This window comes from Apium graveolens, chromosome 5, assembly GCF_009905375.1.
Source record: "Apium graveolens cultivar Ventura chromosome 5, ASM990537v1, whole genome shotgun sequence".
Lineage (NCBI taxonomy): Eukaryota > Viridiplantae > Streptophyta > Magnoliopsida > Apiales > Apiaceae > Apium > Apium graveolens.
In genome coordinates, this window is record NC_133651.1 from 123,486,805 (window position 1) to 123,504,138 (window position 17,334).

The following is a 17,334-nucleotide window of genomic DNA, read 5'->3' on the forward strand; positions in this document are numbered from 1 at the left end:
TCACAGGTTGATGACTCATCTCTACAAGGTAGTGAACCTAATAACTTTCTGGTTGGGTCTAAGTCAATATCTCCAAGGGTTGGAGGCGCTGTTGGAACTTAAATCAGAATGGAATGTGATGTGTGGGCGACTGGACGTCTATACATGGTCATCAGGTTTTAATGACGAAAGGGGGTAAATTGTGGAGGTTAATATGATCAACTTATGGTAGATGGTTGGGTTTGGCAGTGGCAGAAACCGTAGACGAATTTGCAGCCTTGGTTCATGGGCGTTGGTTTTGCAATTTGGAAAAACAAACTTTTCAGAATTATTGATAATTTGATGAGGACATCAAACTCAGGAGGTGTAGGAGGGTTTGTAAGACCCTTAGGCTGAATAAGAATTTTGAGTTCTGATTCGCTAGGCAGCCAAGTGATATTGGGACCAAGCGTCGCTACGCGGCGACACAGACTAGTCGTCAGGCGGCGACTCAGATTGGGCGCTATGGCGAATCTGGATAAATTTGGTTGGCTAATTTATGTGTGGACAACCATGAGCTGGGAGTTTAGCTTGGACCAAAAATGACTAAAGGAAAAGTAAAAAAACGTGAGCACATGTGTGGCACATGGGGGCTGATTTATATATATGATATATATGTGTATATTTGCTGGGATATGCACTGAGTAACTACCTTGCAGTTGGGGCTCAAGACTTGGTGGGGAAAGAATTTAAAGGCATTTGAATTCTGGAACTACTTGTAACTGCCAGCAACTGGAGCTACTGGGGTTATTGTGGTTGTGTGGGCTGCTGGGGCCACGACCAGACTCTAGTGTATACAGGTAGGCATTTTCTGAATGTAATCTAAATATCATTATGTACAAGTTCTTATTGTATTCTGGACTTGTACTATATGCTAGGCAGTAGGCAAAATCTGTAAATATATCTTGGGGTTGTATCCTTATATTGTTGGTCAATAAAAGATTGAGCATTCAGACTCATAAATCTGTTGTGTCTTTACATTAGCTTGGTAATTAGACACACTTGCACACATTATTGGATCTTGGTTCTGCATGGGGTTTTGGTTATATCCGTTTTATTTCAATTATTGGGGTTGTTGGGCGACAATCTCTCAAAAAGACTGATTACTTAGACGTTGGGGCAATTGAGTAGACTGTACGGATAAAAAATTCTTGATTGAAAATATGACCTCGTACACGTCTAGTTGTCCGTAGATAATGTGACTCACCCATAGATTTTCTGCTCGTACATTTCCATTTCCTATCTGTACACGTTTATATTATTATTACTTGTAAATGTATAGAAATAAACAGGTACATACAAATTGACTAAGACATGTTGTAAGGTTACGTGTATGAATTTGACAAATACGTACATGTGAACAATCGATAACGGAGCATATATCGTACTTGCATGTTACTCCATTGCGCTACTGGTACTAATTAATGGGCTTAACGTGTTTCCTCTTTTCCAAGTCCCCCACAACCCCTATATAAATCCCCCACTCTTACTACAACAAACACATTGTCTCTCCTCTAAACTTGTTCACATATAACTTTATCAATTTTCTCAGCTATATGCAATTATGGCGCAGCTGCTAAAACACACATTAGCCTTCGTCTTTCTCGTTCTTCTTCCTATTTTATTACCTCAATTCATCCTAAGTACACAAGCTCAAACATCACAAAAGGCGCAACCACAATCCCCCTCCCTTGCCTGTAAATCTTCTGTTTACCCGAAACTGTGCCGTTCGATTTTGTCTGCGTTTCGTAATGCCCCCTCGAATCCTTCCGGATATGGCAAATTCACCGTCAAAAAAAGCCTTAAACAAGCTAAAAAGTTATCCAAAATCATAAACCGCTACCTGAAAAGATCAAAATATAAAATAGAAATGAGTCATGAAGAGAGAAACGCAATCGAAGATTGCGGACAACTTTTTGATCTGACTGTCGACTACTTGGAGACCATCACACTGGAGCTCAAGAAAGCGAAATCACAGACCGATGGACTTATTGGTAAAATAGAGACATTGTTGAGTGGAGTGATGACAAATCAGGATACTTGTTACGATGGTCTGGTGGATAGTCACAGCACTTTGGCTGCAGCTTTGAAAGAGCCAATATCGGATGCAACCTTGCTGTACAGTGTTTCATTAGGGTTGGTGACCCGTGCCATTGGACGTGACCGGAAGCGCGGTCCTCGGAAGGGGAATGTGTGGGGGGAGGGGTTTCCGACAAACATCACCTTGCCAAAATTAAAAAAGGTGCGTTATCTGTTGCTCTGGCTACTACTAGATCTGCAAGCATGTAATAACATTAACAACATATATGCTTGTTTTAACTAAACAAATTTAAATCTGTTCATTCCAAACTTTTTACTTTCTATGCTGATAAACTACTTCTTATTGGTTTATTCTTTTGTTTTATATATGTCCATCGACTGAATGAAATTGATGCCTAAACAAGGGGAAGAAAATATATTATATAACTCGATCGCCAAGCTTAATTAGTCCATCTTGTTTTGCAAGAACAAGTCGGCGCATTTTAATATTATTACTTGATGCAAGTCAACGTACGATACATTAACATTGTTGTACGATTCACTTATCTATCTATATTAAAAAAAACTGATAACTGGTTTTAAAATAAATGTGCATTACACGTATATACAAGAGGTTAAACATCAAGTATATGTCACTGTTTAAATGCAAATAATGTAAGTAGGTCATTTATTATAAATTTAACTTAAAATAATTATTAATTAACTTAATTTGATTTTCAATAAAGTCAAAATTTGAAATTACTCATCTATGGTAGAGTTTTTTTTGGATTTCAATATAATTACTAAAACTTTCTATTTTGACTCCCACAATCATGATGAAATATTGCTTTAATTCTCTCAACTTTGAGTTATTTTCAAAATTTTGAAGACTAAACGAGATTTCATAGTGATTTTATGAATTAAAAAACAAATTTTAATAACCATATTGAAACCTAGAATAACCCATAAGTGTTAACATTTTCTGATTTTGACTAATTTTAGTTTTTGATATTAATGAAATCGTCATTAAATTAATTTAATTGATAATTATTTTGAGTCAATTTAAAATGAGTGACCGCTCGAATTTTTTTAACACTTCTGTGATAAGCTGGTATTGTTGGCAAAAGTAAAAGAGGAGGGCTAGTTGATTTGCATTTAGTTTTTAGATAAATAGCTTTTCAACTCGGGGTATTTTTTACTATTTTTTAATTTATATTATTTATAATTTTAATAAAATTTATAAGTAATAAACTATTAAAATTAATAAACATAGAATAATAATCTTATTATGATAATTTTAATTTGAATGATTAGTAAATGTAAAATAATATATGCTTATTGATAATTTTACAGATAATAATATAAATGTTTGTTACTGGTGAAATTCAAATCTCGAAACTTGAAATGTGTTTATATATAGTGTATATAATAATATATATGTTTGTTGTGGCCTATATTCGAACCTGGGAACTGTGCATACCTTTAATATATGAATTTATTTGTCGTGATTATTTAATGAAAAAGATTTAACGGTCATAGTTGAAATGATAACCAAATTAACCAAAATGAGGATATGCCAAATTGAGTAATATTAGGGTTTCCAAAAAAAAAATTAAAAAATTTCTCAAAAAATAGTTGTTACTTTATTATTGATTAAGTTTTCATAAATATGACAGACCCCATGTATTAATATCAATCCCCCAATTAAAAAATACAATTTTGGGATATGAAATATTAATGTAACACCTTGTGTATGCATACAGTACTTGCGTGAATATGCAAAACGAGGTCCGGGACGAAAGTTGGACGAAGCTCCAGGTATCGTGGTTGAGGATATAGTGGTAGTTGACCCAGAAGGATATGGCAACTTTACAACTATAGGAGAAGCTGTAGACTCTGCACCAAACAAATTAAAGCCTAAACAAGGTTATTACATTATTTATGTAGTCCAAGGAGTTTACGAGGAATATATCACTGTACCTAAACACAAGAGAAATTTAATGCTGCTCGGAACTGGGATTAACCGCACCATCATTACCGGAAATCACAGTGTCATCGATGGATGGTCAACCTTCAATTCTGCCACTTTCGGTAAGCACTACTATCTTGAAGTTACGATACATTGTCTCTGTATCATAACTTTATGAACTTTGTTACAATTGCTAGATTCGCCATACAAATTTAAATACTCACGTACTTGTGAACTTCACAAGGTATAATATGTTACATAAACAGTGTCTAAATGCACATATATATGCAGCTGTTTCGGGGGAGAGATTTGTCGCCATCGATGTGACGTTCAAGAACACAGCCGGACCGGAAAAGCATCAAGCAGTGGCAGTGAGGAATAATGCTGACCTCTCCACATTTTATAGGTGTAGTTTCGAAGGTTATCAAGACACTCTCTACGTTCATTCACTTAGACAATTCTACAGAGAATGTGACATTTACGGGACTGTAGATTTCATATTTGGAAACTCTGCTTCCGTTTTCCAAGCCTGCAATATATACGCCCGCAAACCAATGCCTAACCAAAAGAATGCAATCACCGCTCAAGGGCGGTCAGATCCAAATCAGAAAACAGGTATTTCAATCCACAATTGCACCATTCAAGCTGCCCCGGACTTGGCACTGGATGTAAATGGTACCACCAAGAATTATCTAGGGCGGCCTTGGAAACAATATTCGAGAACAGTCTACATGCAATCTTATATCGGAGACTTGATTACTCCGGATGGATGGTTGGAATGGAATGGGACTGTAGGATTGGACACATTGTATTACGGTGAGTACAGAAATCACGGGCCTGGATCTAACACTACTAGCAGAGTTCAATGGCCTGGCTATGGACGATTGAATGCCACTCAAGCTTGGAACTTCACTGTTTTTAATCTTACTTTGGGAGATACTTGGTTGCCTTATACTACCATCCCCTTCGTGGAAGGATTGTTGATCGACGTCGACTAATAATTTGTCTTGCCGACTAATAATTTGGCTTGCGTTTTGATGTAACGTTTTAACGGTTCAATTTTAAGATATTATATTGAATTTATTATTTCTCTCTTAGAACATTTGGAACATCTCGGAGACATTCGAGAAAAGATCGAATTTCTACTCCTACACTTTCACATAAAGTAAATAACTAACTTCAAACATATAGAACATAAAGAAAACATCATTACATACTTTTAACTGCAAATACATGCTTCATAACACGAAGCCAGCAACACATACAGCATACACAGACACGTACATGTATAGTTGTCCCACCAGGAACAGCTATACAATTATTCAAACATAAACACAAACTACAGGTAGATAGATAGAAACTGCATTGCTAACAAAGGACTGCAGGTAACTTGGAAACTAGTAGAGCCTAGCCAAGATAGTCTGGGGAATGATCAGTTTTTGGTCCTGAACTTGGACTCATCAATGTCAATGCCTTCCTGCTCAGCACGTTCACCACCGGACGCGTCGTTGGTGCTTAGCCCACCTTTGCGGCCCATCTCATGATACCCTTCCGTGCCCAACTGCTCCTTCCTCGTCTGCCCTCCTTTGCTCCGCCCTGAACACGCACAACATATTCAAACATTAATATAAATATAAATAATCTATAATTACGTTAGTATAACATATTGAACAGATATGTACCTTCAGCTAGATGCTCCTGAGCTTCAAGACTTTTTCCACCAGTACCACCAGGAACAACAGTCTCTCCTTGCCTGGCCCTGGCATCAAGCTCTTTCTTCTCTTGTTGGCTCGACATGCTTTCGCTTCCTTTCACACTCAAGATTCTATATCAAACGCTTTTTTTTTCTCTCTTCGTTTCTTCACTTAACAATGTCTGAAGAATCATCATGGAGGTTAGAAGCTATATATAGGGAGATACGGGGCTGCATCTGATGGACACGTAGTAATTAACGAGGATGAACTGAGTGGCACGTAGCTCACACCACAGTGAAACGTGTAACTCGCCTGTATTTCAAGAGTTACAGAGTTGTTCTTATCATAACACGTATCAACTTAATTCAGTACTATCTCCATTCTTCTTCAACTTTCGTTTTCTCGTCCTCGACTTCTGTGTTGCTTTGGTGCAATAAAACACATTAGCTGGATATCATAACTGTTAGAAGTTCAGGTTTATGATAATTTCCAGAATGCAGATAAACAGAATGCAAGTAACCGAGATTCAAGCATTGCAGTTTGCTCAGATATTTCAGGAAGCTATCTTAGGTTTAGATAAGGGTTAGGGTTTTATGTATATCTTGTTTGACTGGATAATTATCTCTCTAACTTATTTCAAACAAACCCTATCTTATATAAACCAAGTTTGAATTATTCAAACCCTATCTTATAAATCAAGTTTAAATTTCTCAAGGCTTATCTTCACTTGATTTATCTCTTTCAAACGTACTAACAGATTAGTTTCAGAGATTCATTCAATATATTTTCAAACAAACTTATCTTCCAACCTTATCTTGTGTTTGAAAATAAATCTGTTAGAACTTTGCTTATAAATACAACTCTTCATTTCAGATTTGTGGCTAACACTTTCACGTCTTTTCTTCATCATCTGAAATCACTTTCTTGTTCCATACCCGAGATATATATATCCAGAAAACAAGAAACCTAGTTTGAGTTGTAAACTTTCACATTATATTATTGTATTTGAATCGTGTATTATATCACTTGTCCCGGGTTGTGGGAGGTTGATTACAACAGGAAGGCCAAGTAACTTTGTGCTAGGTAGCTGTGTGCTAGGGAAAGGTTTCTTTCAAGTAGGCCAAGTTTGTAATCAAGGAAAGTTTGTAAGTACTTTGTTTTTAAGTGGATATAATACATTCTCTATGCTAGTTGGCATGGGGACTTGGATGTAGGCCATAGACTAGGTCTAGGGGCCGAACCAAGTGAAAACTCTTGGTGTTCTGCATTGTTTAATTTCTTTATTACTGCATTTATATTTCAGTAATTTACTTTCTGCAGTTAAAAAAGACTGTCACATACCCTGTCTCATTTGTAAAGGGACTGTCCCATTTGCATAAGAGACTGTCCCATTTGCCTTGACAGTTAGAATATTATTATATCTATCGAGCCATCGAATTTCATTTGGTTTCAGAGCAGGTGCATTTAATTCTCTTTTTAGTGTTTATTTTGCTAGCGATCCATGACTCAACCAGATAGGTATTCAAACAATTATCCACCACTGCTTCATGGTGCTGAAAACTACAATGACTGGAAGTTTCGGATGAAAATCTTTCTCCAGCGTGATGCATTTGAATGGGATGCTGTAAAAAATGGTTTCACAATTCCTATGAAAGAAGGGAAGCCAAAATCTCTCAAGGATCTTTCTCCCGAAGAAGTGAACGCAATGAATTCCAATGCTAAAGCTATGAACTCACTTCTCAATAGCATGGTAGCTATAGAATTAAGAAAAGTTTCAACATGTAGTACTGCCAAGCAGATTTGGGATACGATCAAAGTCAGCCACGAAGGCACGTCTAAGGTACGTGAAGTAAAATTAAGTATGCTAATGAGTGACTATGAAGGTTTCAGGTTGGAAAGAGATGAAAGCGTGCGAGATGCTCAAGGGAAGTTTATGACATTGATGAACTCCATCTCACTTCTGGAAAGGATCATTCCTCAATCTGAGATTAATAGGAAAATCCTCAGAGCAATGCCAAAGAAGTTTGCTCCAAAGGTTACCATTCTGCAGGATTCAACACTGCTTTCAACTATGGATACTCTAACACTGTTCAGTGAATTGGAAGAATTCGAAAATCAGCTACGCAGATATGATGAAGAAGATGAAGCTCCTCGTAAGAAGACTCTTGCACTTAATGCAGATGCAGATGAGTCTCCTGATGATTCTGATGAAGAGATTGCTCTTCTAACAAAGAAGTTTCATAAATTTCTTGCCAAACGGAATGCTTCCAAATGACCTATGAAGTCACAGTTTCCAAAGAAGGACTTCAAATCTAATCCGAGCAAGGAGGTTAAAGTGAATCAAAGCAAGGATACTTGTTTTGAGTGTGGAAAGAAAGGGCACTTTAAAAAGGACTGCTACAAGCTGAAGAACAAAAAGAAGGCATTAATTACTTGGAGTGATGATGAATCTGACGTGGAGATCTCTGACGTGGAGATCGATTCAGACGATGAAGTTGCCCAACTTTGTTTTGCAGGACTAGAGGACAACTCCAGTGATAATGATGAGGTACAGAATATTAAGTATAATTCAAATATATCTTCATCTATTTTAAATTTGCAGGTCCAGGTTAAGAAGTTGAAAGAAAAGAATGCTTATTTAAAGCAAGCTTTAAGTGAAGTTCTTAGTGAAATGGATGACCCCATGAAGGAAGAAGCCCTAGTTGCTGAGAACAAATCATTGCTTGAAAGGGTTTCAAAACTTACTGAAGAAAATCTATATCTCAAAAATGAGATTGAGATGAAATTAGATGTATGCCTTGAAGCCTTGAAGAAAGAGTCAATATCTGTTGATCCAGAAACCGTTAAAGAAGACAGTGCTCCTGATCCCCTGGTTCCTGAATTAAAGCAGAAAGTCGAACAGCTTGAAAAGGATTTAGCTAAATGTTTTCATAGAGAAGGAACTTTGAATGCTCTTCTTGGTGAACAAAAATCTTCTCTTGATAAAGGAGGTTTAGGATGTGAATCAATCAAGAAACGTGCATTTCAAGGAGGGTATAAGCGAGCTCCTATAAAATATAAGATGTCTTATGAGAAATGTCGAGATTGTGGGAAATCTGGCCACCCTACATCTGAATCTAGATTATGTGGTATCAAGGGCCATTCCTCTAACTCATCTTATGAATCGTCTACTAGATATAAATCTTCTAATACTTCTGTTAATATTGTTCAGATGTGGATTAAGAAATCAGATAGACATTTATATAAGATTTGTGATACTAACCAACCAGGACCCAAGGTTAAGTGGGTACCTAAGAGATAAAGTAATTCTTGCAGGTTTGTTTGAAGGTCCATGTTCCGTGAAATAAATGGATCATCGACAGTGGTTGTTCACGTCACATGATAGGTGATAAATCCAAGTTTCTATCTCTAGTTGCCAAGGAAGGTGGCTTAGTTACTCTTGGAGATTCAAACACCGTCAGAATTATTGGAAACCTGCAAACAAACCTGCAAGAATTGCTTTATCTCATTATATTCGTTTAGTTGATGGTTTGAAATATAATCTCATTAGTGTAAGTCAACTTACTGATGCTGGTCATAAGGTTAAGTTCGATAAAGATGTATGTTATATTGGTACTAAGTCTAACGAGTTTGCTTTAGTTGCCAAAAGGAAAGGAAATATTTTTGTGTTAGATTTTGATGAACAGCAGGAGGAAATTTTTCTTGCTACTGTTCAAGATCAGCAGAATCTTTGGCATCGATGTCTAGGCCATGTTCACATGGATCTTCTTCGGAAGATATTTTCTCATGATCTGGTTCAAGGTCTACCAAAACTGAAGTACAAGAAAATAGAACCTTGTTCAGCTTGCCAACTTGGAAAACAGGTGAAAACTTCCTTTACTGCTAAGAATAAAGTATCAACTTTTGTTCCTTTGCAGCTTCTTGATTTAGATCTTTTCGGTCCAGAAAGGTATGTAAGTTTGGGAGGTAAGAATTATGCTTTTGTTATAGTCGATGATTATTCTCGTTTTACTTGGGTATTATTTTTACGAACTAAGGATGAAGCTTTTGTTGAGTTTAAGGATCTTATTACTAACCTTGAGACTAAGTATTCTTTTAAGCTCAAGACTATTCGTAGTGATCATGGAGGAGAATTCGAGAAGAATTTCATAACTTTCTTCAAATCAAGAGGAATCACTCATGAATTCTCAGCTCCTCGAACTCCTCAGCAGAACGGAGTAGTAGAACGCAAGAACAGGACTTTACAGGAAACTGTCAGAACTCTACTGCATGAGAGTAAGCTTCCAAGAAAATTTTGGGCTGAAGCGGTACACACATCCTGTTATGTTTTAAATAGAGTACTTATTCGTCCTATTTTACTTAAAACACCGTATGAATTGCTTAAGAAAAGGTGTAATAACCCCAATTTTTGGAATTTTTGAAGCACGGATGAATAGTAACTTTTGCTGATGATGCTGATTAAGGAAAATTATCAGACCACGCTACATAGGAGTACTGTTATGGAAATTCTAAGATCGTATTAGTATTCCATAAAGTAAATAAGTGTATATAAAGATCGTCAGGATCCAAATCCGCACACTTTGATTTTTCCCGAAAATCCACCAGATACCGAAAGAATTGAGTATAAGGTAACATGATAAAAAGGATTTAAATTCAAGGATTTTTAGAGAGGATCATAAAAGGAATATAAAATATTGAGAAAGGTTTAGGGGAAACTAAGTAATAAGATCCCATGTATGATCCCTCAAACGATAAACGAAAACAAAAGATAAGCGAACCGTATAACAGATCAGCGGTCATTAGCCAAGTAATTAAGGGATTAATCAAAAAGGTAGTGGATGATGATGTCATCACATGACACAAGCTTGCTTGCATAAGCATGATAAAGGAGTTTTGTTTGTTGGGTGATTTTGGTCCATACAAAATTAAACATGGTAAAAAGGTTAAAACAAATTTCAAGACACAAAGAAGAATCAACCAAGCAAATAACATAAATCAAAAAGAGAAGAGTTGACTTTGCAAGAAGAAGCTCTCGGCCAAAATAAACACAGCAACTTCAAACTGCCATATCTCCTTTAATACTCACTCAAATATTGTGTTCTATAGCTCGTTGGAAAGGTATTGAGATGGCCTACAACTCTTGTTCACAAGTCTCGTCCAAATAAGTATGGTAAGACCCTTATTTTTACAGTTCTTTAAATCGGACTTTTAGAAACTTTAAAGCCTAACTTTGTGTTCTTGATTTTTTTGGAAAGATCAAGCTTGTAGGAGGCTTCCTAAGGCTTCCTAGCAACTTAACACCTACCAAGGAAGGTATAAACATCAAACCCTAGCCTTTACTTTATTTGTTAGTAAGTTTAATTGTTGGTTTTGTGAAATGAGAAGCATAGATTATGATTATTAGTAGTTTGGTTTGATTTGGAAGTGTTTTGGTAATTAAAGCTTGATTATAGTTCATAGGTCTTGATTGTGGTTGTTTGAGTTGAAAAACTTGGAGGTTATGGACTGATATGATATTGTTTAGGTGAAGTTTTATTGTATTGATGGTTATGAGTTGGTTGGTGGTTGATTGAAGTAGTTTAAACTTTGGTAATCGCGTAAACATAGCCGTCGTAATGCCCGATTTACCTTAGACTGTTTTTGTTATTAACTTCAGGACCCGTGAACTCACTGTAAGATTCTTACCATTGTTATGTTTATATAGTTCATATTATGAGCTTCGTTTTGATATGTGATTCGTTTGAATCCGATGTACGGTTTAGGAGAAACGACCGTTTTAAGTAACGAAGTTTCGCGAACGAACCATTACCCCTCGCCTTACTTTGAAACCTTGGTTAAGGAGTTTAAATGACTAATTGGGATATGAAACAATTATGTTAAGTGGATTAGGCAGTTGATAAGGTACTCGCGAAAGAATCGTCTTAAAACTCTTAATGGTTAATTTATTAAAAATAGTGGAGCCGAGGGTACTCGAACGACTTAGGTGATTCGTTAAGCGTAGGAGTGACCATAAGCGAACGTTAGGGTTCAATTGGTTAAAGTCTAGTTTCTTAAGCGACCGGGGTTTAATTCCAACTTATGTTGTTGTTCATAGGTTATCGGACCCACTCTAAGCTTAAGTCTATCCGGGAGCACTCAGGCAAGTTTCCTACCTGTTATACTGTTGTGGTGATGTATATATTTATATGCATTATCTTGTGATAGATGCATGTTGGTTAATTAGCAAATTTTGTGATATATTGAAGCATGCTGAGATGGTATATATATGCATGTCTGTTTCGTAATCTGGTTATCTATCTGTTGATTTCAATGCTTATAGTTGCATAATACATATGCTAGAGATAAGCAGTAGTTGCGTATACCCTTAGTATAGGGGACCTAAAGGTGAACATTTTTTCTAAACCGGGAGTCGATGTTCCCGAGTATAATATATATATATATATATATATATATATTTATATATATATATTGATATATTTTCAAAACTATTAATCGAATAAGGTTTATTCGATAACTTTATTTTATTTTATTAATGAATATTATTTTGAATATTCATTCGAGGGCTTATGACTCCCTTTATTTTATTAATGAATATTATTTTGAATATTCATTCGAGGGCTTATGACTCCCTTTATTTTATTAATGAATATTATTTTGAATATTCATTCGAGGGCTTATGACTCCCTTTATTTTATTAATGAATATTATTTTGAATATTCATTCGAGGGCTTATAACTCCGTTTATTTTATTAATGAATATTATTTTGAATATTCATTCGAGGGCTTATGACTCCACTTATTTTATTAAATAATATTCTTTATTTTGTTAAAAAATAATGTTTCGATAATCAAACTTACTTTTGATTATTCAAATAAAGATAGTACTTTCATATAAGTATATCTTTGGTTATTTAATATTCATTTCAAGTATGAGTTTTAACACTTCTACTTAGATTATTTTTATAGAGATTATCCTTTTGGGGAATATTATTTAAATAATAATATTCATATATTTTCTATTATATTGGGACTGATTTATTTTAATAAATCAGCAGTACTCCAAACATTCTTAAAAATATTTCGAGTCTTCGAAATGATTTTAAAAGTTAGAGCGGATCCCAAAACTCATTTTTATATTTAAGATCTTCCTTTCGAAGGGGATTTAAATATTCGCTCAAAACCTGAGGGAGCTGGCTCTGTGGTGTATTTTATATTCGCAACGAGGTTGCTGTTTTGATAAATGAATTGATTACTTACCCAAAGTTCGGGAAGTAAGTCCATCTATTGAGTCGGCATAAGCAACATGGGCTCAGTAGGCATCCATGAAAGTGTAAGTGGCTCAGTGGGAGTCCATCAAATGCGTAAGTGGCTGAGTGGCAGTCCAGCATAAGGTCCTATTGCGGCCAGGGTGATGACCAGTGGGGAATTCGTCCATCTACTAGTAGAAAAGGTTACTTATTGGTATCTTTGCCTGATCAGCAAGATATCAGGTTTATGCCAAGGTTTTCTCCTTTCCAAATTCATTGGATATTGCAACTCTGTTTATAATTTTTATAACAGAGGTTTTCAAGGAGTGTATGAAATGTATATTTACATAAGTGTATATATATATCGGGACTTAATGAAGTACCTCGTAACTTCATTATTTATAATGATATTCAATGATTGAATCTATTCAAATCTTGTCTTGTAGTCTCATCAGTGTGATGAACTTTTGAAACTGGTTATAACTTGAACGGTGGTAGTTCAAGTAGTATTTGGAAAAGATATAAGTATATTGGAGTATCTTGTAACTTCATCTTTTAAACTTATATCTGGTTAATGATTATCTTATGCATGACAAAGATTTTCACAAAAAATGTTGAGACAAGGTTAGATATATGAGATCACCTTGTAACGATATTTTTATACAGTTATAAACTGGAACTCTGTGTATATTAGGCATGGAAGCGGACTTCCAAGATTTTGAAAAGTATATAAGTATATATACTGAATATTTTACGACTTCGTCGCATTAAGATATCAAACTTGGTTCATTTCTTCTTGACCAAGACTTTCATGAGTACTATGAGAATGCTCATATATTGTTAATTATTATACATATTATTTCGGTGGGCTTGTTGCTCACCCTTGCTTTCTTCTTCATCACACAACAACAGATAGAAAAGATGAACAGGACCAAGCTCCCGATTCGCAAGCGGTTAGGAAACGTTCCGCAGTTTCCTGTAGGCGTTGATGCCGTTATAGCCGAGGTAGGATCTACCAATAGGCTAGGCTTTCAACTTTTGATGTACCAGACTTATGTATATTTATGAATTGTAGCAATGGAAAGGAAACGTAAATTTATTCAGAAACCCTTTTAAGGTGTAATGGCATATAATTGTGGAATAAAGTGACTTGTATTATTTTTTTGGTATTCATCTCTGAGACTATAACTTGTGGTGTGTGTGTATATTGTGGGGTCACAGTATGTAGTAGTTGGTTGTTTATTAAGATTAAGTGTTATTAAGGGAAATGGAACTCGTGACAACCCGGATCCCCGACCCCAGATTTGGGGGTATTACAGAAATGGTATCAGAGCTAAGCGTTATAAACCTCGGAGATGATGTGACGTTAAGATAATAAGTTCACTAAGATAATAAGAACTCTTGCCAAGTTCATAGTCGGGCTACCTAACGTAGTACTGACAGTTAAAACCCTTATGGGAACCCTTATAAATATCGTGATAGAAGCGTAGTTTGTTATCGTATATGGTAGCGGGAGTCCGAACCCTGAGGTTGAGGAGCAACAACGCGATGATGTTTTATTACTGATTGGGAATCAGATTGTGGATCCAATGGAACACCCTAATGAGGGACCGGATGATATTCATATTGAGGATGTAGTGGTTGAGGATGTTGTCCCAGAAGGGATTGTTGTTGAGAAGGATCTCGTAGAGGATCCTAACAAGACTGAAGAGATGATCGCTGAGGAATGGATAACCATGGTTAGGGAAACTACCAGAGGTAGGATTGGCCGGTCACTACCGGAGGTTCATTCAAGTTTGTAAAGATAGTAGCCCCTTTAATGCGGCTTACTCGTAAGACGGAGAAGTTTGAATGGACAGAGAAATGCGAGAAAAGCTTTTAAGAACTAAAGCAAAGGTTGGTGACGGCTCCTATGTTGGCATTGCCGGATGGAAAAAGGAGATTTGGTGAATTGTAATGACGCTTCGCATAAAGAATTAGGGTGCTTCTTATACAGCACAACAAGGTAATCGCGTACGCGTCAAGACAATTAAAGGAATATAAAATTCGATATCCCCACCCATGAGCTTGGGCTCGTGGCAATAGTTTTGCCCTAAAGATTTGAGGCACTACTTGTATGGAGAGAAGTGCGAGATTCACAAACCATAAGAGCTCTAGTACATTTTTACGAAGAAAGAGCTCAACATACGCCAGATGAGGCGGTTAGAGCTAATCAAGAATTATGATTGGGAGATTCTTTATCATTCGGGGAAAGCCAATGTGGTTGTGGCGTCCTCCAAACCCGGATTAGAAGTTTGGGGTCCACACACACACCTTAATTATAACATGCTTATAATAATAATAAAGATAATAATAATATATGCAGTGACCCTACTTACCAACCACCACGGACCGCAACAGGTTAAAGTATGCACACAAGCCAAACACACTAATATATTACAAACCGTTCAAATCCCAACTATTTCAAACTCAAACTAAGTATTAAACATTATTACAAACTTTTACAAACTTAAATTATTCCAAAAGAAGCCTACTAGCTCAGTTTTCTCAACCTGAACCCCTAGCTCTCGCGCTGGACTGGGGATCCTTGCTACCAACTGGTTCCTTTTTAATTGGAAAGAATATAAACAACATCGCACAAATGAGCTAACTAGCTCAGCAAGTCACAATGATAAAACTGAGAATAATGATCATCAGGTGAATATGATTATGATATCAAGTGAATAATGGATTATGATTTAGAATTGGATATTATACTTTTAATTTAAAAACCAAGGTTAGGCTGCTGATCAATCACGCACTAACCCCGAGCAAGGCACACAGCATTGCTCTAACTACTGGATCCAAGGCACACATTGGCCTAACTTGACCATTATATGGTCTGACCACGAATCTGGTCCACGATTTTATAAAAACCAATCCAATTCTAACATAATAACAGAATATGCACTAATAAACAATTAACCAAAATCATTAAGAACAATAAATGTTTAACAATGAAAAGGTTTCAATCCTTGTAAGGATCAATAAGGCAAATTAAAAGCTTGGATGCTGGGTAATGAAAGAATTAGATAACAAAGGAATCAATATTTCAAGGTTTCAAGGATTTGGTCTTTCAAAGTATAAGATACCATGGGTTGAGTATATAATAGTTTATTTCAGTGTCTGGTATTTAGTTTGTATGTATTTGTGGAGTAGTATCGTAGATTTGTGGTTCTTGTTTGGGTATACAATAATCAATGGATTAGAAAGAATATTATTCATGGCTGAAGAACAATAACTGAAATCAGGATTTAGGTTTTTGTGCTTCAAAGCACTTGCAATATCACAGGATTATCAAGTACTACAATATCTCGAGAAAGTTCAGAACACTTGCCTGGTATTAGCTTTCTACACTGCACTCGCTTCCAATCACAACCATTTTACTCCTCAACTACCTGTTTCCCTTTCCTATGTCTTGCCTCTTCTGCTCACATATCATAAGCATCTATCAATAATTTACTCATGGAATTCTATTCAACACATACTTCTATCTACCCTTCCTTTTATCCAAATCCGATTAACAGATTGAAAGTTATGCAATAATCAAGTAAACACCGAATATATAGACCGATAGTCAATTAACAAGTCACATATAGCACATAATACATCACGTAATCAATGATATATTATTTATAAAGAAGTCTCGGGTCATAAATAGGCTTTCTGGTATTTAAAAATGATTTTAAAAACATTTTTCGGAATTAAAAAGGGTCGTTGGATCAATTTCGGGTTAATAAACAGGGTTCGGTTGGCCAATTCTGGCTCCGAAATAATTTTAGAATAATTATCGAGCCTTGGAAATAATTTAGAATAATATTTTAAAGCTCGAAACTATTTTTCAGAATTTTTAAATCATTTTTAAATAATTAAATCTAATTAAATAATTAATTAAAATCAATTAATAATTAATTAAATCAATTAATCAATTAATTTTCGAATTAATTGACCAATTAATCAATTATAAATTAACTAAAATTAATTAACTAATTAATTTAGATTTATTTGTGAATTAAAAATAATTTTCAGAACTAAAATAATAATTTTTAGAATTTTCAGAATTTAAAAATGAATTTTTATAATAAAAATAAATAGGAAATATGATTTTTAAACATTTTTAAAACAGGAATCCAACTTTTGCAAATTCTGGAAACTACAGGGACCAAACTGTATCGTTTTCAAAAGTTGGGGTACTAAACTGTAATTTTCCAGCCCTTCGCCGGAAAATAGTCGGGTTCGCCGGAGAACACGATTCCGACCTCCTCACCTTACCACAAGCTCCAGATCACATCTACAAATTACCAGGAATACAATCATGCAATCAAAACAGCCCAACAATCCCTGAGTT

The 17,334-nt window shown here is 35.6% G+C and overlaps 2 protein-coding genes across 2 annotated transcripts; one reads left to right on the top strand and one right to left on the bottom strand.

Annotated features, from left to right (window-relative positions):
- The first annotated feature begins 1,536 nt into the window (after positions 1–1,536).
- LOC141661436 (putative pectinesterase/pectinesterase inhibitor 47) lies at positions 1,537–5,054 on the top strand. The gene is made up of 3 exons (XM_074468445.1): positions 1,537–2,260; positions 3,801–4,128; positions 4,298–5,054. Exons 1-3 carry the CDS (start codon positions 1,583–1,585, stop codon positions 5,002–5,004), a joined length of 1,713 nt encoding a protein of 570 aa, XP_074324546.1. The 5' UTR covers positions 1,537–1,582; the 3' UTR covers positions 5,005–5,054.
- A 140-nt stretch (positions 5,055–5,194) lies between these two features.
- On the bottom strand, positions 5,195–5,894 carry LOC141661437 (protein EMB-1). The gene is made up of 2 exons (XM_074468446.1): positions 5,689–5,894; positions 5,195–5,602 (listed from the first exon to the last, which is right to left on the bottom strand). Exons 1-2 carry the CDS (start codon positions 5,801–5,803, stop codon positions 5,439–5,441), a joined length of 279 nt encoding a protein of 92 aa, XP_074324547.1. The 5' UTR covers positions 5,804–5,894; the 3' UTR covers positions 5,195–5,438.
- Positions 5,895–17,334: the final 11,440 nt, after the last annotated feature.